Below are 23534 nucleotides of genomic sequence, written 5' to 3'. Positions count from 1 at the left end.
ATTGCGTTGGCATATTGTACGTATTCCTCTTATAGATCATGAATAACTATCCAATCCCCTTGTGACTTTCTTTCACCATAAAAAGAGTAAACATGTCAGAAAAAGGTTCGACACTTTAGCCACAAGTTCCGTTAACAGTAGAAATTATTGCGTAAAACACGAAGCCATTGGTAATACTATCGATAATGGGCAGACTATCTAATATAGAATTTATCAATGTATAGACAGAAACTTTCATCACTTTGACCCCTTCAGGCCCATAAATGTTCACTTGGTCAACATTCATTTCACCTTTTTCTGACATACAAACTTATCTATTTCTTTCATCGCCAATCAATGAGTAAAACCATCATGCAGGAAATAACCAAATTAGTCTCACCATTAATAATGTATCGCTATTTTTACTTTCAGCATCTTTAAGGGTAAGGTGATTACGTTTGGGAATCAGTTTTAAGCCGGCATTTTCACACTTTTCTCGTCAATCATAGAAATCGGGATAATGTCTTGTCGATTCTTTGGAATTCCTCATTCATCTTCCGAAAAGATCAATGACTTTTATTTACATTTGAGTAGCAAATGGTTTAAATGTTTCCTTGTTTGTTCTTAACTCATTTGTCATACAGAAGGGCAAAAAACGCGAGAAAGTCTTCACTAATGGAAATTTAACGCCGATCAGTAAACTGCTGAATGATGTTAAAAGGGATTTACCAACTTATTTTTACTCAGTAACCCCTTGAAGTTATTTTTATTTAGTTTGTTTTGTGAAAATCAAACAAAAGGCAAAAACACGATTCCTCTGACTTTTATTCAGTTGAGGCTTGAAAAGGAGAATATGAAAAATGTGTATGCACACAACCAAATAATTTATTTAACCCACTCAAAACAAAACGGTACAAAAAGTGACAGTCTATAATGGCACTCTAGAAAGTCTCAGTGGAAAATATTACCTTGAAACTTACAAAGATATGACGGATGTTTGTTTCGTTTGTTTAGTCTTAATCAGTAAAACATTCAGACATAATTATCTATCCGAAAATGAACAATATGCTGCATGGCTTTTTCTCAGGAATTATTGAAGGCCGTGCGGTAACCTATAGTTGTAAAATTCAGTATGATTTTGTCTCTTGTTGGGAGTTGTCTTATCAGCAATCATACTTATTTCTATATTGAAAGTTTGAATATTTTTTTTAAAAGTTTTACGAATAACTTCTTGCAGGGTTTTCCAGCTTTTTGTTAATTTAAAATGCACACGCCCCTTAATCCATCCATATGTACATTGCAATTACAGAACAAGTTTTTCATTGCAGAATTCATTTGACAAGTTAAACCAAACAGATGTTTTATTTACAAAGCTTACAGAAGTAGTACAGAAATAGAATTATTCATAATAAAACAATTAACTCCCACTCCGGTGTATTTACTCTGAAACAACGATTTTCTAGTAAAACATTTATACAAAGATAAGTTATATTTTGGGTTTTCTCAAGATGTTTTGGCACAAAGGTTGTTTGCACTGGAAGAGAGACGTGCTGTATTATGCAACAACATCAGCAAAAGAAAGAATGATAGGTAAAGAAGTAGAAAGAAATAGGTGATTTCTGGCTTAGACATTACGGCAGCATTTGATTTATAATAATTTGCATTCTTTTGTATTTTTGAATCAGTAAGTTGTTTAATCACTTTCGGTACAAATCCATCAATGATTGAGTTTAAATTGATTTCAAAATTATAGAGAAATACTTTTCGTTTTAATAAACACTTAGTCTACTGAGTTTACTTTAGCCATTATGATATCACGTTCAATCTGTATGCTTTTTTCTTATTTGTTTTTTTTTTATAATAGAATAAGTGTTTTAACATTTTGCGGAATCTGAATGAACATGTTCAAATGTAAAATCGTTGTTTAAGTACATTTTGTAAATGCGAATATTCATTTGAGTCTCTATCTCTCATTTTTGTTTAAAGTACTTTAAAAAAATAGTTTAATGTATTACTTTAGAAATCTTATTATATATGTAAAATCGAACAATTGATTGACACCAAAAGCTAAGCTAAACATACACAATATATAATACGACCTGTCATTTTCTGTTGATTATGGAATACTTCATTTTTGATTTTCAGCGTTTTTAAGTGCAATATGGTGTTAGAACGTCAAATGTTTAAGTTAAACTAATATTTCAGATTGGTGACGCAGAATATAATATACAATTAATAGTTTATTTCTGGATATTTTTTTTATCAACTGTCTTCCCTTTTTCAATGAAAACAATAGATATTGATATTCCCCTTGAAGTGTTATGTTGACACAAATTTTATATTCCCATTGATAACTGTGCCGTATTGAATAAAATTAAGTACTGGTAACAGTTCGTTTTGTTTGATTTTCTGAACAATGAATTTATTTAAGCCTGAATTGGTCACTAAATCATTGAAGGGTCTGTTAAATATCATTTTCTATTTATAAAATCAATAGAGCAGGCTTTGATAAATTCGACCACAGTAACTGTTGTTTTACTGCTCATATTCTCAATATTTTAATAAAACAAGGACCAAACCATAACTTTGCTAAACGTGCAGCCATAGAAAAAGGAAATATGGAAGACTATGTCCGTTTCTTTTGATTTCATAGGTTTAAAATATAACTAGGTTTGTTCATAATTTATATATAATATATAAAAGTTAACAGTATGACACTACTTTGAATTTAGATGACCATACTCCTTCTTTATGATAACATTATTGTTTTACTGTTAAAATCTATCCTATATTTCCTTGGTTGTACTGAAAGTTTGAGTAACGCAATTAAGGAGTGGTTGTATTTATTTATTTGATTAATTAAATTAATTAATTACATTAGTGCAACCTTTATACGATCCTCAAATAGATTTATACTATTCAATGGTTGATAATATTACGTTCCTGTTAACCTTTTTTCAAATAAATAATATGTTTACGTACGCAGCAACTGTGGCGTAATGGAAAATAATTCTGGGAAGTGCTCATAAATAAAATGCAATAAGACAAATCTCCAGAGGCTATTCTTTTCATAGAAACCTGTTCTGTTGGATTTCATAATACAAGAGGCATTGGATGTGGGGTCCTTAATTTCTGTATTCTATATTTTATCCTGTGTTTTAGAGTCTTTATCTTGGGAAATTAGAAACGTTTATTATGTAGAATTGACGTACTCAATTTTTTTTATGTGATTTGGTGATTTCCTTATTCTGTACATCGTTCATTTTTGTTTAATACTTATTGCTTATTATATCATTTTCTCAGTTATTCTTGATACTTTCAATGCTCTTCAACTTGTTTGGCTTTATAAATATTTTGATATGAGCGTCACTGATGAGTCTTATGTAGACGAAATGGCGTCTGGCGTACTATATTATAATCCTGGTACCTTTGATAACTTTTCGCACCCAATATTCTGTATTCATATCTTTTTTTGCTGAATGTTCTCTTCATCATTTTGGGCCACTATTCTCTATTTTAATAACCCAATGTAGACCCTTGCACACAAAGAAGAGTATACTATTTGCTTACAAGTTACAAAAATAACAATGTAAACAACAGCGCCATATAGAACTTTGAAAACCCATGCCGTGACTGCTATAAATGAAAAATTAAACAAATAAAAAATGCCTTTAAAGCTGATCGGGTTTTGATTATGTTTTGATGGAAATTATTGAACATTAAGAGTGAAGACTGCAATCGATTCTATAAACATTGTAATTCTATTTAAAGTTTGATTATTTTTGAAACATTTCTCATTATAGCTTGTACGATACTGTCTGATAAATAATAAATGTCCTCTGATATCGTCGTCATTAATTCTGTAAAGGACATAATTACTGCTATATTCAAGGTCTACACGTTCTAGATCTAAAAGTCAATCGGTTGTGTATAAAAGTAGCATCATTACTCAGTTTATTTAACATAATGGAATATTTTGGTTTAACGGGTAAATAATAAATTGGTTTTAGATATAAATGTAAAAAAACACTTGCTTTGAAGTGGTTTAAAGAGTAAATACTACAGATACAATAACTTGATAAAAAAAATAATAGATAATTGTATAACTATCAAGATTAAAATGCTTATCTTTAAACCAAAAAAAGTCAATAAAAAAATGAAGAACATAAATTTAATTATGAATGCCCATAAGTAACTAAAATTGTCGTATATATTTTTGTATGGTTTGAAAGCTTTAATAATTATATGAATTTATGGTAATGGAAAAAGTAACATCACAAAAATACTGAATGCCGAGGAAAATTCAAAACGGAAAGTTCCTTCATCAAATGGCAAAATTAAAATACAGTCACATAACTTAACTCAGTTTGATACACCATAGTACAAAAAAAATCATGCTTGACATAATTGTCCAAAATGACTCATTTATAATCATTAAAAAGATACAATTAGTTAATGAAAAATTTGTAAAACAAACTGATCACAATCATCATAATTTATTGCGATTCTGGAATGAAAGGAGAAAAATTTATCCTACGTATAAACACGTCATTTGAATTGTTACCATTTTCTGCGTTATGGTTTTGTGGAATGTTGTTGTTTTTTTTTAAATTTTTTTGACTATAAAAGTTTTTTTTTCGTTTTTCTTATTCTGCATCCACTTTTTGATTCATCTATTTATGTTGTGTCCTTGTTTGTTATTGCACATTCATTGATTCTGTCAATTCCCTTAATTTCCTTTGAAAGTACCAATAACTGTCTTTTGATTTTTGTACTTCGTTGCGAAGGCAAGGCATGTTTTTAAATCCAGGAACACATCTTATAGAATCCGAAGTACGTGATTGTAGTGAACTCTCGCGTCCTTTTAAGTTCAATGTTTTATCTCGAGATTTCCCATGAACTCATACTTGTCGTTGTCAACGTCCTTGGAGGTTCATGTCTTTTTATCTATGCAATATTGCATGTGCATTGCATTGTTAAATTAACTGTCAGCAGTTATTTATTACAGTCAATATAACTCTTATACATGTTGCTCTTTATGATAGATGTATTCCAACAGATGTGAACATAAAAGATAAATAATTTAGTAAGCTTTCGTGCGTACTCTAGATCTGATGCAAACTTTTTTGTTTACATGCTTGTAGTCGTTACCTACATGTAACAACATCTTTCTCAAATATGTTTACTTAATTTTTTCTTCATTTATAGATTGATATGCAAAGGTTGTTCATAGATCATGTTAACTGGTTTCATGAACAAAATATATAAATGAAAAAACAATTAAAATGATATACATTTCTACCATTCTCGATATCAGCAGGAACTAGATAGAATATTATTTACTTTTTTCAAATGCATGGATCCAATGGAAAAGTTGAAGTAGCAATAAAAAGTGTTTTAATTCTGTTAGGTTTTACTTTAATATAAGGCTGTACTTTCATAATGTTATGAAACGTTTTGTGACTTAAAAAGAGTCCATGCTAAACTCCCTTTGATTATGAAAATGGTATGGTGTTTTATGTACAGTCATAAATAAACCTACACAATAAAGAATATTAATATTTGTGTTTTGATTTTCATCTCCATAGCATAGAGTATGCATCATCATAGATACACACTGCTCTAAGTTATGAATCGTCAACACATTATAAAAGATGAACACGACGGGTGCCCATAACTGAACAAGAATTGCTGACACTTTCGGAGCACTCGAATCACCCGTAATGTTTTGCAGAGTTCGTGTTGTTCTATTTTTTGTGTGTGTATTGTTATAATTTGTGACTGTTTGTCTTTTCTTTTTTCCTTTTGTGCCAATCACAGGCGCAGAAATAATATCCGTTCCATTCCATATACTCGCAACACTACACTATATATAGATGCACTCCACATGTAATACTAAGTGAAGTATTGAGAAGCACATACGGAACGGATATGAACTCTGTGCCGGACATTGCTGTTGACTATGATCAGATGATGTTTTCGGTCATTCCAAATATTACGGTTTTCGATTGCTCATCTTATCTGTTATTTTTTTCTGCCAAATTAATCACTTTCACAAATTGTTCTTTTCTTTTGCTTTTAAAACGCTTTTATTTCTATTTTCAGCTTTTTGCAGTAGACAATTGTGTTGAAGATTGGAGAATCGCCATATCATGGAAACGAATGTGTCAATTAACACTAGAAATACTCATTTGTGCTGTTAATCCCATACCAGGTCCTTTTTATTTCACTTGGAAGACAGAGAGTTACGACGGAGAGAGATGGTTAATTGCGGAGGTTCCTATTGATATTTTATTATCTATACCTATGTTTTTGCGGCTGTACCTCATTGCCCGATCTATGCTATTGCATAGCAGACTATTTACAGACGCTTCGTCTAGAAGTATAGGTGCATTAAATCGAATAAGTTTTGACACTAAGTTTGTGCTAAAAACTTTAATGACAATCTGTCCTGGAACTGTGATGTTAGTGTTTATGATATCTATGTGGGTGATTGCGAGTTGGTTACTACGAGCATGTGAGGCGTAAGTATTGATATTAATGAACATATTTTACTATCAATTACATATGAAGGGGTAACGGTGGCTTAGTGGTTAAAGTAGTCAAACGACTACAATCATACTCTATCAACAATTAGGTTGTGAGTTCAAATCCGGGACGACCTCAATTAATTTTAACTGACTTGGAATGTCAGATTTATTACCAATGGTCGGTAGGTATCTCCGGACAAACCAACTTCCTCTCCCAACAAAAACATAAACTGATCGCCACAAAACAGCACAATCAATGATTAGTACATATGACTACGACCAATTTATTTTACTTAGGCAGGAATCTTGTAAATTTCTTCGATAGACGAATTATTTATCATGCTTTATAATGGAGCACATTTTATTTCTAATAATTATACGAGCTACATGTATATAAAGGCAACAGTAGCATACCGTTGTTTCGAAAGTAATAACTAGATTGAGAGAAAACATCCGGGTTACAAACTAAAAACTGAGGTAAACATATCAACTATAAGCGGAAAACAATGAAACAACAGAAACACTAAAGTGCAACAAAAAACGAAAAGGCTTATAATTTGATACACCATACGTGCGTTTCGTTGACATAATGCCCATCAGTGACGCTAAGATCAAAATAGTAAAGAAAGCCAAACAAGTACATAGTTGAAAAGTATTGATGACCCAAAATTTTAAAAAAGTTGTGCCAAATACGGCTAAGGTTATCTATATATATATGCCTGGAATAGGAAGATCCTTAATATTTAGAATAATACTTACTTTTGAAAACAGTTAATTTAGAAAAATGACCATATAATTGATGTTCATGTCAAAACCGAAGTGGTGATTAAACCACAGAATAAGAACGAAAACGCAAATACAAAATAGGACAGCACATAAAACAACACAAAAGAACCATGCATTATTATTGTCACTGAATGCATATCAAAGTGTTGTTCCTCCAGAATTCCAATCTTTATCAGGATAACATGTATAAAATTTTGGTCTTTCGTGATCAAAATATGAAGAAAAAAAATGGTGCTCTATAGGTGTACTGGTACCCTGCTCAACATATACACTAGTCTAATAAGACGTCCCAAGATTATCAAAGAACATGCAGGACGTATCTTTATCTTGTGACGTCGGCTGCATTTTACAGACACTATATATTACAGGATTGTCCTTACATACATGACTAATTAATTGTCAAATTCACTGAACATTATTGCAACAAAAGTCGTTTCTACTTTGTTAACATACACATTTTCCAATAATTGGAATTACACGGACAAAGCATACTCTGAATAACGTCCGTGATTGCTTTATTAGTAAAACCGTGTTATTGGGCACGTTATAATTTCTATATGAATGGAACTCGTATGATTTAAACAATATTGATAGACATAAGTAATCTGGTTAAACTGCTCTGGTAATATAGTTGCAATCTTATTATTTCGACCATAAAATTTTTAATAATATTTGCAATATCTATTATGGCGCTAAGTGATATGTTTTATGCTATATGGTTAATTAAAGTCAAACACGTATATTGGCTTTTATTGGGAATTTGTCTCTGGCACTTTTGCACTCATCATATATTTATAAATACATGTACTTTATCTTTTTATTGACAATATATCATAACTTGTCCACCATATTTTATATTTTTTTTAAGCTGTCCAATGCCTTCATGTTAACATATACATATGAACCGTATGGAAACAATTCCCCGAAAATCCAAGATAAAAGACCCCAATAATCAATCTTTTTAAATAATACCCGTAACGATAGTATCATCTAAGAAACAAGGACGTGTTCAAACAGAAAGCGAATGCAAACAGAGCAAACTGTATACCTAATTCCCTGCTTGACTTTTCCAAGTGTTATTTTCATTCATTAGACGACAATATCAATACTAAAAATCCTTGGTAAACTAGACGTACTAATTGAATTCACTAATGGACCCTTGATATGTATGTCGCGGTTGTGTTCTAGTAATTATGATTTGTATTGACTTTTTGTTTATACAGTTATCAATATTTTGTTAACCTCTAAATACAAACAGTTATCAATATTTTGCTAACCTCTAACCACTAACAGTTATCAATATCTTGCTAACCTTTGAACAGTATTTGAAGAAAAAGGCACACCGTCTTTGATAATCTCATTATAGTCTGTTTTGTATGAATACATACAGCCTTATGCCAAGAGCTTAGATTCAGGTTTATAAACATACTTGTAAAAACCAAGCTGGTTAATTGTAAAAGATAAACTTGTATCACCCGATGAAGTAAGACAGGTTTCAGGTGTTCAAACATCGAGCATTACTGCATGATGTGGATTTTAGACGTAAAGCGCGTCTGACGTACACAATTTGAAGCCTGTTATTTATGACGATTTCATCTAAAATATTTACACAAAATTTAATTGGACAGCATTATGGCATTAATCTAATCATAAATCAAATCCTCCAATGTTCATCTATCAAATATCATTGTTTTCATCTATTATATTTAAACTACGTTTTGTCTAAATGATGACCGAGCTTGAGATGAAACGTTTTATGACATAATGCATCCCCTGGTCCATTAGACTAGAACTTAAAATTACAAGACACAAACTAATAAAAAAGTATTTCATGTTATCATTTTCAGTAGAAAAAATGACTAGGAAGTCTCATAAGGAATAGTAAACAACGTTCACAGACTAAATTCTTTAATATGTCAAGGAGACTTTATAATAAGAATATCAGGTGACATGCCAAGATTCTTGCATACAACATAATAGCAATTGTTCAATCACATCTCTTTCAACAAGTTGTATTTTATAATCTAATGTTTACACAACACGTGCTGTATTATTGGCGAACATCATATTGCTCTTGTATTTTATTTAGACAAATCTTAAACAGCTGTTTCTAGTTCTTATGTCATAGCGATTACAAATCATTATCGTTAAACTTCGAAAAAATGGAAACATTAGAATACAGGTGACGTAAGTTGAAGAATTATCTTTGAACACTTTTTTTTTGGTATTAATTAAATTCTTGTTGTAATGAGACAAATGGTAATGATATTTTCTATTAAACTTTAATCTCTTATAATTCCATTACGTAATTTAGAAAAATGCTTTAAAAATTTCAAGACTGATTATAAAAAATATTAGATAGAATGTCTAAAATGTATTTATAAACCATGATACAAATTTTCCCAATTCCCGTGATATGGTAAGGTTAGAAACTATTCCCCATAAGAATATCATACTTTGGAATTAAACAAGTTTTCGTATGAGAATTCATTATTAATCAACTCCCCACAGGGACCAATATTATCCGACCATAGTCAATGCCATTGTTTGACTTGTATCTTGACTTGATTTGCAAAATCTAAAGAAAATCCCGAGCGGATATTTCAAAAGCGAGGTACTTGTTATCCTTTGGTTTTCATTTGTTGCTGTCCAAACATACCTGTATTCGTTTATCAATTTAGCATACAATACTTTGTTTTTTCTTTTAACTTTTCCATAAATGTTTTTACCAGGTTCTTGCGTATGATAAGTTTTTGGTTATAAGGTTGTAAATAGACATGTAGTAGTTTATATCCATGGGATAGGATGACAACTGTCTCATCTGATCATACCTATATTGGTAATATCCTTTGTATTAAGTATACATTTTCTAGGACGAGAGTTTTTATTGAGTCGCTTCGACTTTTTCACTAGTCCATAGAATGATTTAAGCGTTCTTGACAACGTTTCGCCTCAGTTTATTTTAAGATGAACTTTATGTCCTGCGATGCTTTTCATGACCTTAATTTAACGTACAAAATCAATTGAAACAAAATCAAGCAACATTAGCTGCACTATTTATGGAATTAAATCAAAATTTCAATGTAAAGCCAAGGGAATTATTACTTTAAAAATCTATTCCCATTGTAAAGTTTCAAGTGTCAAAACAGTACAAAGCTTTTAGCTAATAGTACATTGGTAAAATATCGCGTTTTTAGTATAATGCAGCTCCACAAAATATTTGTCCGATATCTATAAGGCAAACCATTAGTACTTTATAATTGGTAACGGAAATTTTACTTAGTACAGAAATATTACTTTCATTGTGAATGAATGTCATAAATATAAAATTATTGTCCAACTCGAAGCTCAGCCTATTGTTTTGAAGTACATACAGATTAAATCATGGGATATATTAGCAATAGTCGATTAATTTTCCGGAAATTTGATAAATCTTTAAATAGTCCGATAATCTGCTATGATTTTGCGGTAACCACTAAAACCTCTTTCAATATATCATTGTCCAAATTGATCCAGAAAATGATGAATGAGAAAAAAGCTTAACTACCAATACATTCTTGATTTTGACTGCTCGTGTCAGTTTTAATATGAATTACCCAAGGAAATCAAATTATAAACCGTTATTATTCAATTTTATTTCTTCAATATGCAAATACGTTTTTAAAATCCCCATAACAGTCTCTAATGTCAGACTCGGCGTGAAATATCACCGTGATAGTAGTTTTGAAAAATGAATTACTTTAATCAAATCAAATGAATTACTTTAATTAAATTCTTGCAGCAAGTGACTTTTTTACATGAAATTATGGTCAATTACGTGAATAATACTGGCTGTTGCTTGGTAACCAGTGTTTTACTAGTAGTTATTGATCTTTTTTAGTACGTTTCTATCTTTTTAGTCATTGTTACCTTTACGCAAGGGTATTCCTATATGTATGTGTGAATATATCTGTCACACGATAACTGTAAAACGGTGTTGTTGAAATGAAATGGAATATGAGGATGGTTCATTGTTTTCTTTCTGTAAACGTTTGTTCTGAGTTCATAACTTACTGTTTTTGCTTACCTGTCTAAAGAACCTTTGTGCTTCTTAGCCTTTGTTTTTTTCGTCTACGACCGTCCGTACTAATCTATCAAATTTCCGTCTCCATCCACTTGGCTTATTGAAATCAAACTTTGAAAAATAAGTTTATGTCTTATGATTTTTACTTCGTCGCTTCTTGTTAACTGAAATGTATAACTTGGTTTGTTACCTAAACTAAAAATAGAACCACTCTCTTTTTTAATGTCTTGACATACTATCCTTTGGATGGGTTTTGATTGATATTTTAACATTGGAAAACATGATTTGTTCATATACGTTAACACTGGACTTTACACTACACATAAGCTTGTTTTAAACAAGCTTGGGTCTCTTCATTTCAAGAAATTCAGTTTCGAAAGTATATTTAATAATGTGAAATATTACTAAAGAAGACATTTTTGCATAATAGTTATCAAAGGTACCAGGATTATAATTTAGTACGCCAGACGCGCGTTTCGTCTTCATAAGACTCATCAGTGACGCTCATATCAAAATATTTATAAATGTTACCCAGATGAAGTAACTATTATGCATAGATAGCCCACGATCAATACCGGTTCCTTAGAGTTTAATCATGAATACATGCAGGAGTTGAGTAAATCCTGCTGAAATCTTACTTCCGCATATAAAGTACTTAAATATTGATACCGGACAATAATTAGGTCTTATTTTACTTTAGCATGACAACTATCACGTTCGTTTGTTTCTGTTAAGCTTTGATCCATCATTTATGGTGATTTTGTGATAAGAAAGGGAATTGTTGCATGTTATTAAATTAGCCCATCTTGTAGGATACTATTACGTTTTATTGATATTCTCTTTCAGATATCTAGACTCTCGGCACTCCAACATTTTAAATTCCATGTGGATGATAGCCATAACATTTTTATCAGTTGGGTATGGTGACTTAGTTCCAAATACATATTGTGGTCGAGGAATCGCCATAGCAACGGGCGTTATGGTAGGTTTACTTCAAACTATGAACCTTTTAACGAAAAAAAATCACTTCCTGACAAAAGAGAACTATAAACACGCAAGACAGAAGTTACGATGTAAATTAGAAGTACTTATTTCTATTTCATTGTAGTTTGATATTGGTAGTTTATGAAAGTGTCAGTAAAATAGTAGCATTTTTACACGTACACACTTGAGTATAGAGCATGACATACTAGAAAGTACAAAATGGTCATACATGTCACATATTTTCTAGCATGATTGTGAAACTATAAACCGAACCCTTCAACCGTTAAATCGTTAAGAGATCGTGAATATGTACTAATCCTGACTTTTTGTGTCAACGAATTTGTGTTACGTGATATGTGGTTAACATTAACAACTTCTGTAATCTAACAAGTATATATTTCATAATGATTAATTCATATTTATGAATGATATTCTCTTTTCAGAGACATAAGACAGTTTCAGTTAACTTGAGATTAAAGATTTTATAGAATTCACGCTTTGACATATTTCTAAGTATCAGATTTTGTCGCTGATAGTTCAAGATTTACCACCGAAGAATTTATTTCAGTTTTCTTTCTTTTCACTTGAATTTATACTTAAATACCCTTTTACTTACATTAATCACAGGAAGATAATATAATTATGTTACTGAATTTGGATCTGCTGTTAGGTCTCATATTTTGTATTGTATTCTTATTTTGAATTGAATAACCGGCTTATCGAAAAGGAATTCTTCTGGCCTAACTAATGTGCAATTGACTTCAAAATTCGCTTATGATTTGGAAAAAAATATTTGGAAAAACAAAAACAAAAACATGTCTGGTTTTGTTGTTACATTTTTTCATTCAAACTGTAAAATCTTCAACAAACTTATTAGATTAAACAAGAATTAATGCTAACACAAAATCAGAAAGAAGAGGTTAAAAACAACATACTTTATGTTGGAAATCACTCAAAGGAGTATTATGTTTCAGATCACCTCAAAGGTTTCAAATCACCCAAAAGGAGGAGAGAGAGCAAAAGGAAAAACTTGTGGTTCGACTAAATATTTCTGTTTGATATCATTATTAATGTTGATTATTTTGCATCAGGGTTCCGGTTGTACAGCATTAGTTGTAGCACTCGTAGCACGAAAACTAGAATTAAGCAGAGCTGAGACACACGTCCATAATTTTATGATGGATACACAGTATTCAAAAAGGGTATGTTCGCATTATATATTGCATAACTTCCAAACTATTTTGTATATATTTTAAACTCTCTTCTTCCATATTTTACTCTATCAGGGAGCTGGCATCACTGCTATACTCGTAGCAGTTCTTACTCAATGGGTTGAGATGTCGCTAGCTGAGCGTAATGTTATGAACTTTATGCATTCTAAAGATATAGAGAAAAACGTAAGATGAAGTTGGCGCTAAAACGTCTGCAATAGCATTTGTATTTCACAGTAATATTGCTAACAGTTTTAAATTGGATTTTCTAAAACTTTAACTTTTTTGAAAACTTAATCTTAAATTCGGACTGTTGAGATTACTTGATTTTTAAACAAACATACAGCTCTAATATTCATTCCAACCAAATCTTAATCATATTTATAATTAGAAATGTGTTAATTAGGTTGAGTAACTATTCTCATTCAATGTTTTCATTTTACTCTGCTTCTCAATTTAATAGGCTGGATATACAATCAATCGTATACATTTCATTTTCTCTATCAAACAGAATGGTTATTAATTCAGTTGTTTACACCATTTGCTTAAGTAATGTTTCTATTTAAATAAAGAAGTATATTACTCCAAACCGACTATATTTGTAGATCAAATCCTGACAATACAAGAAACAAAAGTTGAAAATTTGTTCAAACCAGATATTTTATTATAAATTTTATTTCAAAATTCAACACTAAAGTCTTCTAGTATAGAAGGAAGATAAAAATGCTGATGTTAAAAGGTGTTATTTACCACTCCAGAAAAGTAAAGTAAATTAAATAGTCTCACTATATGGTTACTTTAAGTTATATTATCCAGCCTGTTTAAGTATTTGCATCTAACACTTAGCTTTTGTAACATTTTGTAAATAGTTTGCTGTGAACATATTGTAGTAAATTGCTTAAATCTCATAGAGGACAAAACAGGCGCGTTTTATTGAATCAATTGAGTTAGTTTTTTGCGATTCAACGTCATATGACAAAATTCGTATTAATAAATGCGTAATTGACATCAAAGGAAATGTATATGCATTTCAAGTGCCAAAAGAAAAACCCCTCCCAAATTGTAATCGATTTTGTTTACAACATTCTATGCTGAAATATTAAACTGTTTCAGGCTAACGATAATTTAAAAAACTTTTCTGAAGATATAGATTAAGAGAATATAAAATGTTTTTTGTCGATGTGACTTAGCGCCAAATCAAATTGAGTCTTGTACACTACACTTATGTCAAATTGTTGCATGGACACGGAATGTTCCACCGGTTAAGGCAAACATGTTGATTTTTAACACTTTATAAGCTGCATTTATATTTTTTGTTTTAAATAGAAAGAAGCAGAAAAGCATGCGCCTGCTTCATTTTTTCAAAGTTTGACACTAGTAAACCAATTATGAACTGAAATGGTCATATTGGTATGTAAAGATCTTTTAAGTAAAAAAAATAAGTCATTTATCCCTGTTCAGTCTATAATCATACAAACAGCATACGTAATTTTGTGGTAAATAGATAACCAAGTCTTTGCAATTTTCCAGAAGGTATGCAAACCTGTTAAGGTTGTGCATGTTCCATAATTGATTTTTTACAAGTTGCTAATCAAGTGTAAACATTTTATTTTGACATATGTCTTATTGTTCATTTTCTATTGTTAATGAAATATTCTGCGCAACTCGGATTAAATTTTGATTTTCTTGTAGACACGTAATGGTGTTAATCTTCACTATATATGTTGAATGTCAATTTTTTCTGAAAGCATTATATATTTTAAGACGAAAACAAGTTAGAAAGCATGAATACCAAAAAAAACGGACATATACAAAACAAATATAATAACACGTTTTACTGAGTTAATTACAAACTAAGATATAGAACATTACAAAAGAAAATGTATATCACCGCATTTAAAAACCGTGAAATTAGATTTTATCTGTAAAGTGTTTGATGTTGGTTTTTTTTACTTGCTTTAAATTATCTATATTCGATGTTGAATAGTAGCTCGCAAAAATCATATAAACTATTAAAGTTAATGGTGCAACTGCATCGATACTTCAGATAGTGGTTTTGATTTAAACAATTTTGGTCAGTATCACCACCGAAGAGACATTAATGTCGGAATGCGCATATAGTACGGTACAATTGGATTTTTTTAAATTCCTTTAATGAAGTATATCATGTTTTTCAACGTTTTTTTTCTTTTTTAAAGATTGGATTATTTGCACAATGCATGTTGAGTATTTTAGACTTTTAAAATGATGATTAATATTCCAGCACTATTCGTTTTTTTCTAATTAATGTTTCAACAATATTTGTAATTTGCGGGCGTGAAATGTAAAATGAGTTAAAATTTCTGATTAAATCAATAGATACTATTATACCATATTTGAAGAAACAACATACATTCTTTTTTATAACTGTTACATACGCATCACGTAAGCACCATCCATAAAGTTTAAAATCTAAAACTAGTAAAACTTATTTATAAAATGAAAATAATCATACAAACAGCATACGTAATTTTGTGGTAAATAGATTATCCATACAATTGAGTGGTTTAGCTAGTTTTAAAACCAGACTTAATCCACTATTTCTACTTTAGGGAATGCCTGTACCAAGTCAGCAATATGACAGTTGTTTTCCGTTTTTTGATATTCTTGAGCTTTTGATTTTGTCATTTGTTCCCTTTTTGAATTATCCTTACAGTTCGGTAAATTTATTGTTTTAATTTTTTATATTGATTTAATTGTCAAAATGTCCTTTTCAACTTCTTAATTTGAGCGCACCTAATGTGTCGTTTGTAGACTTAAGTCCAGTATCAGTGATGAAATTATGTAATTTACAGAAATGATTATGTGACACATTGCTTTTAATTCAAAACTTTCTGTACTTTCAATACTTTGCCTTATGATCTCCTCAACTCAGATGTGTGTGATCACTGTAGCTATTTAACCTGTTTTGTACCACACTTAGCAGCGGAATAATTTAAATAACAATGGTGTAACATAAAGGAATAGCCAATGTTGTTGATGTTTAATTGGTTCTGACATCATTTACTATGACACTGAAACTGCTGCTTAAACTATGCATTTTTATGTATATGTTCCCGATCAGTTGTTGATGTTTCATGCAGTGTTTGTAAATCTGTTTTGCGTAACCGATACATCTGTATGGCTCGAGATTTTTTCAGATGACTTTTTTTCCACGTTTACTTTTGATCACAAATGCAAAAATAATTTATTTGATTTAAACAGAACATACAATAAATGTTTGTATAGAGCTTTCTGTATGAAACTTAACTATCCCAGTCTAATTTTTGATAGAAGTTTAATTAAATTTTAACACACACTCTTACAGTAGGATCTCTGTCGACCCACTTTGAAGAATCTAACTATTTGATTCATTGCCATGCTATCGTAATGAATATGGAAGTTTTGATTTGCAACTGGATTTGTCAAAACATCAATCAACCGATAATAAAGTTTATTTATTGAGGAACTAAAGACCTTACGACATCACAGCATCTGGGAAAACCCCAATTTTTTGGTGGGGTTCGTGTTGTTTAGTCTTTAGGTTTCTATGGTGTGTCTTCTGTACTTTTATTTTTCCGTCAGTCTTTTTTTAAGCCATGACGATGTCAGCTGATTTTCAATCTATGCGTTTGACTGCCCCTCTCTTATGATATGCATTATGGTATTTCAATTGTTGAAGCTTTAAACCGGTTTTATTGTTTGCAGGCACACAGGTAGGATTTAGTATAAGTCTTTATTATACGTTCCGTGTTAATTAACATCTAATATTGTGTCAATAAAAAAAAATGTTTATAACTTTCATTGATTGCCTTTTTTTATTCAAATAGTTGAAAAATTCAGCTGCCAACGTTTTACGAGAAACCTGGTTGATATACAAACATACTAAACTAATGAAGAAAATAAATACAAGCAGAGTTAGGTCGCATCAAAGAAAATTTCTTCAAGCAATTCATAAGTGAGTTTTTATGTTATTTTAGTGAACATTTGTATTCATTTGTATATTCTTTATTGATTGAATGATTTACTTCAAATATCTTTTGGAAAGTGTTTTCATAATCTAATGATTTTGGTACAAATCAACAGAAAAAACACAATACATATGGAGAGAAAGAAAAGGTCTATATATGCCACTTAATGTGTACTGAAGAATAAAACCTCAACTACATGTATACTCATCAATCATCGTTATCTATATAACTGTGTGATAATCTAGTCAAATTTCTCACCCTACATCTTCTGTTTGGAGACGTGAATAAATAGAAAAGAATCGTCGATTTTCGTCATGTTCAACGGAGGCTAGCACAGTTGCGTTGGAATAATAAGTACATCCGACTTTACATGTGTCGTTTGTAAATATCTATATGTATATAAGTTATAAACACCACTATGTTCTCTTGATTATAAAAACACACCTTTCAAAATGCTGTAAAACATTCTGCCATGTTTAAATAGGTTACATAGAACTGTATCATTTTGATGTATGGATTAGCTTTTAAGTTTTCAAAGAGAGGTCGAAATCATAAAAGGAATTTTGAAACTGACACTGGTGTAAAAAATGTGATACACAACTAGTATAGAACTCAACATTTCCAACCGAGCAATACATACGCAGATTCTGCTCCACATGTGGTACGCGTCGTCCTGATCATGAAAACACATTTTTAATAAACATTAAATAAATATGTTTCTCAAATGTATATTTCAGTCTGCGAGATGTAAAAATGGACCAACGAAAGTTAACTGAGCAACAGAATACCGTAGCTGATATGGCTAAGGTAAGAAAGGTTTTGCTGATAAATTGAATTTTGCATTTTTATTTCTACAGTATTTATTTTATTACTGAATCGAAAATAAAACAGCTTGGATAGCGAAATGGCTGATAGTATAGGTAGTCACTAACAAGCTACATATTTGAAATTCCATGTATTTATTCATAAGTTTTTGTCATAAACTGCATTTGTTTTCAGTACTCGTTAAGGGCAACATAAGAAATGTTGAATACCATATTTACATTGCTATTTTTGTGAACACAATATATGAATTTAGTATGCTGTTAATAACATAAAGCGTTATTAAAGTTCACTAGTCAAGTATTTGGAATCTTTTATACTTGATATCAGAATGGATACAAATACTAAAATTGTTTTAGTTCTTGAAAACCTTTAAATATGTAGTGTCATGCACCAATTTATGTACACTTGTTACTTTTGCATTGATAAGTAAACACAATTATGCACATTAAAAGTAAAATTTACTTTTATGACAACCGGAGCCTTTCCTTTTAACAATTATATTCTTTATCAGTAGACAGTTTTTGTTGTTTCAATGTACATAAATACCTTCACCCAGCCGGCTTTTCCTAAAACATTTTTGTCGTTCTACGTTGTCTGTAAATGCTATTTTGAATACGTCAAAAACCGTGCAGCATTTGTTTACAAAAATAAAGTTTTCAAGACCATCAACAAATAAAATCCTTTTCCCTTTCCCCAGTTTTTTTTAGCATAGTAGGGAACAGTGTTTCCTTTTTTGAAATCAGAAAATAAACGGTAAATGGTTAAAAGGAAAGGACTTCGATGGTTATTTGGAAATGTTTTGTAACTTCCGTTAAATGTTCTTTCTAATGTAATTAAAATTTGCAAGAATTCCTGAAAGCCTGTTGTAAAATGCATGTTTGCATTACAATAATTGTTTTATGAATTCGGTTTGTAACTGACCATCGATCTTCCTTTCCTTTTTTTCAATGTAGAAGATAGGCTTTGATGGATTTTCCCAAAGACACAAAGTTTACATTTCAACGTCTCATGTTGAATTTTTTCAGGTTTGAAACGTTTAATAACAGCTCTGTCAAATAGCTACACCTGTATAATCTCAGGCATGGCAATATAGAAATCTTTAGAACGCATGTCGTTTCTTTTCTTTGCATGGTTGTGCTTTCATAAAATGCATTCGTTGTTTATTTTTATTTGTGTAGGCGTGTTATATATAAAAAAAAAAAATTGTAGAAAGTTTTAACTTCCTACCTACGCACCAATCACTGTTCCCGTAGCTTACTAGTTGATATGATCTTAATACCACAACTTTCCTGAAGTTTACGTTACTCATGTAGAACTCCCAAATACAGTTGCTGCATGGTTATTAGAATACTTAGATAACTTTGTAAAAAATAAGGTTGAAAATCAAGTTATGATTTAAAATGAAAAAGGTAAGTAAAAACTGACCACAACATATAAAAAAAAATTATTGATGTAGATATTCAAATTGGAATTGTATGGTCAACTATGTTATTCATGTCAATTCTCAATAGTAACAATACATGTGTTGCAGATTCGGAGTATAGTAACGAGTCTGACCACTAATTAAAATACTGTTGTCTTTATTTGCGTCAAAATTTGTTATTCACATTTCAATGAATAATACAATTTAATAATTCAAACCCTTTAATGTAAAGAAGTGGTGTGTCAATTGAAATATAGACAACAAATTGACACAGGTTACAATAAATGACATTATTTTTGTTCATTTAAAGTTAAGTTAAAAAAAAATGTGTATAAAAGTACTAGTAAAATTTATTTCTCTATACTATTGCAATGCTAAGTGTAATTATTATTTTATGAATATTTCATATTCTGTATAACTAAGTTGTAGTCTCACTTTAGCTTTTTCACTGGGCGAGCTTATTTTACATCATCAAACACAAATAGTTACAATATAAAAGCCTTATTTAAGACTAGGTAAAGCAATAGATTTTAATAATACAAATGTTGTGTTTTGTCTCGCCTCAATCGAGAAAACCCCAGACTGATGCATTCTGTTTTCGGCGTGATCAGCGTTAACAGTATGCCTGTGATTAGGTCAATTTAAATTAAACCACTTATGATAAGTCAATGATACCAAAAAACAATTGTATTATCATTGGTACATCTTATTTTGACGGAAATAATTCGACCCGCCCCTTAATTGCGACCTATTTACTTTGCAATTCGGCAAATTTTGAATGTTAAAGTTTGACAAAAACAAAACGATAGTGGAAGCCTTGATTAAATTTCAGTCAGAGTTTTCCAAAAAAAAAATACTCATAACCATCCAAGTACTTATTAATTCTTCTAGTGCGCACCAGATTCCTACTGTTAAATGCGTTTTTGATTTAATCATATCTTATTTGGTTATTCTTGTATTTTTCGTGAACATGGCGAAGTTTTGAGAGCAATAGTATCTTTTTCTGATGGGATAATGTTTCTGTCTGACTATTTCGCTGAAAAAACATTTTCTCTGTTCTTTTTGTTTTTCTTTTCTTTCTCATCATATACACATGATACATGACAGGTATTAAATAATATTTGATTCTTATCTGAATACAAATGATTCATATCATACAAATTCATACAAATGATTCAGATCATAAAAATTCATACAAGAGCTTCATAACATGCCAAAATTTGTGTTCGAATGAATTTTCTGCTATACATGTTTTTTTTATTTAGAACTTGTAGTTTTTAAATGATTTTTTTAACAACCAGGTAAAGTAAATAACAAACAAAATAACAGATAAGTTGTATTTTGTCAAACAAAGACAATTAAGCAATATCGATTCCACGAAAATATGTATCAAAGATATAACAATAAGTGATAATATTTTAAAGATATAAGTAAATTTGCTGATCGAAATTATATCTAAAGCAAAAGTTGTCAGCCGATCACATTTTCAAATTTAATGTCGTGGTGACTGATTATTAGATGTACATCGAACTCAAAGGTGATGATTTATGAAATACCACATCTTTTTGGGATTCAGAAATCTAAAAATCAGCATGACCCCTTTAAGATACATTGTTGTATCTCACGCTTCATTCTGCTAATTGTACCTATCTCGACTTCTACCTTCTAACATTCTACCTTAATATGCAAGTTTTCCTAGAAGTGTTCCAATGCACACAAAAAAATCCCACAATTTTAACATGCGGAAATATGCCCATGCTTGAAATCATCATTATATGAAAAGATTATATACATAATGAATATATGGACTCTTAATATTAGATTTAAATCCACGAAGATATAATTTAAGTTTTATTTAAAAAGCAATATTATATTTATGTATAAAGATAACTTGATGATTATGAATTTGTAAGAAAGTATCAAACATCTACTTATTTGGACAAACTATATCACATCCAAGCATCATAATACAAATCAAAAATAGTCAAAAGTATTTGATATTATGAATGGAGACGGGAACACATAAAACAAGGCATACACATATTTAAATGCTAATTACTCACGTTTTTAATGCGTTCTCAATACTCTATATCCATATGGGTTTATAGGGTAAAAAGTTATATTCCTTATACAAATTTTAAAATCATAAAATGCTATTAGATATTATGTTTAATGTAGGTATTTGATTATTGACAAGCACATGTTGAAAGTTTACATTCTGATACTTATACCTTCATATTCTGAAATAATCTAAAAGAATTATTCTTGTGTATATTTTGAGCAATACTATATAACATATTTAAACCCTTTTCTTTTCTTACAGACACAGTCACATATTCAAGCTATGGTGGCGGACATGCAAACAAGTGGCCTCTCTGTTGAAAAAAGAGTCGTGAAAATAGAAGATAAGCTGTTAGAACTTCAGGTTGGCTCTTTTTTTGATTGCAAATTCTGTTTCATTTGTTTGTTAGTGTTTAACAATATTTTATAACAAAGCTTATAATAAAAGCGGTAATAAATAGTTCCAGATCGTAGAAATTTGTTTTGAGTTTTTGAATCTGGCTTCCGTAGAGTTTAAGTATTTGACTGTTTAAAGTTCAGTTTTTCTTATATTAAACCAATTGCTTATGAAACCGATTAAATCCTTTTGACAATCGTGGTGCCACTTTACCTTTTGTTATCATTTTTAGATAGCAGCAAACTTTTAAAACACTTTTTGACATTGAGGCCAGCCTTTAACTTTTGCACGAGAGGCATTGTACATCGTAAATTTATTAATATTCTAATAGGGACTATCATGTTAATCCCTACCATTTCTAAATGAACAGTAAAAACAGTCTGTCATGCGACTGTCGTACAAGTGAGAGGTCTATCTAGCTATAAAACCAAGTTTATTACAACATTTTCTAAATAAGAAAATGCCTCTACCAAGTCAGGAACATGACAATTGTTGTCCATTCTTGTCATATGTTTTAGCTTTTGATTTTGACATTTGATTAGGGACTTTTCGTTTTCAGTTGTCCTCGGAGTTTTTTGTGATTTTTTTTTTTTTAAATTTTCACTTTGTATTTTGACAATCCTTACAAGTATAATAACAATATGAACCCGGCTGGAACTTTTGTAAAATCACGTGTTTTTGTTTTTTATAATTATTCCAGCTGTTCAAGAGAGATTATTTAAATTATTGCAATCAGAAGTCTTAATATAAGATTGCTTTCATATATTTTTATATCAACTAATTCTCTTTGTCTGTCAGGATTTTGTATTTGAAGGTTTTCTTGTAATGGAGGTAATTTAATTATTCACTGTGTCATTAGATTTGTCATCACAAAACAGATATATTTTGATTATCAAAAAATCGTTTATAGATGATATCATAGTTATACACAAATATTAATGAATAGATTGCATATGCACCCTTAGAAGTGTAAGTTCTAATTAGAAACAACCATTTGAAATTGATTTGTATCAAATTTCTAAAAGAAAACATAATGCAAGTGTTGGATATAACTTACAAAATATTAAAAAAACCACACAAATAGATTATAGATATAGGAAGATGTGATGTGAGTGCCAATGAGACAACTCTCCATCCAAATAACAATTTAAAAATTAAACCATTATAGGTTAAAGTACGGCCTTCAACACGGAGCCTTGGCTCACACCGAACAACAAGCTATAAAGGGCCCCAAAATTACTAGTGTAAAACCATTCAAACGGGAAAACCAACGGTCTAATCTATAT

The 23534-nt window shown here is 30.4% G+C and overlaps 1 protein-coding gene across 2 annotated transcripts in view; it reads left to right on the top strand.

The window, feature by feature from the left end:
- LOC134715305 (small conductance calcium-activated potassium channel protein 2-like) overlaps nucleotides 1–23534 on the top strand; it is a 113889-nt gene that overhangs the window by 85594 nt on the left and 4761 nt on the right. Inside the window, exons 6-12 of one of the 2 annotated variants that reach the window (XM_063577418.1) lie at nucleotides 6085–6503; nucleotides 12205–12340; nucleotides 13434–13544; nucleotides 17402–17529; nucleotides 18280–18349; nucleotides 19321–19392; nucleotides 22114–22215. In XM_063577418.1, coding sequence (XP_063433488.1) covers nucleotides 6085–6503; nucleotides 12205–12340; nucleotides 13434–13544; nucleotides 17402–17529; nucleotides 18280–18349; nucleotides 19321–19392; nucleotides 22114–22215 — 1038 coding nt within the window. The remainder of the gene's footprint in view (nucleotides 1–6084; nucleotides 6504–12204; nucleotides 12341–13433; nucleotides 13545–17401; nucleotides 17530–18279; nucleotides 18350–19320; nucleotides 19393–22113; nucleotides 22216–23534) is intronic. The other variant, XM_063577419.1, reaches the window with a different exon arrangement.

This window comes from Mytilus trossulus, chromosome 4 (genome assembly GCF_036588685.1).
Source record: "Mytilus trossulus isolate FHL-02 chromosome 4, PNRI_Mtr1.1.1.hap1, whole genome shotgun sequence".
NCBI classification, from domain to species: domain Eukaryota; kingdom Metazoa; phylum Mollusca; class Bivalvia; order Mytilida; family Mytilidae; genus Mytilus; species Mytilus trossulus.
The sequence above is the reverse complement of the archived record's forward strand: the minus strand, read 5'-3'. Positions and strand labels throughout refer to the sequence as shown.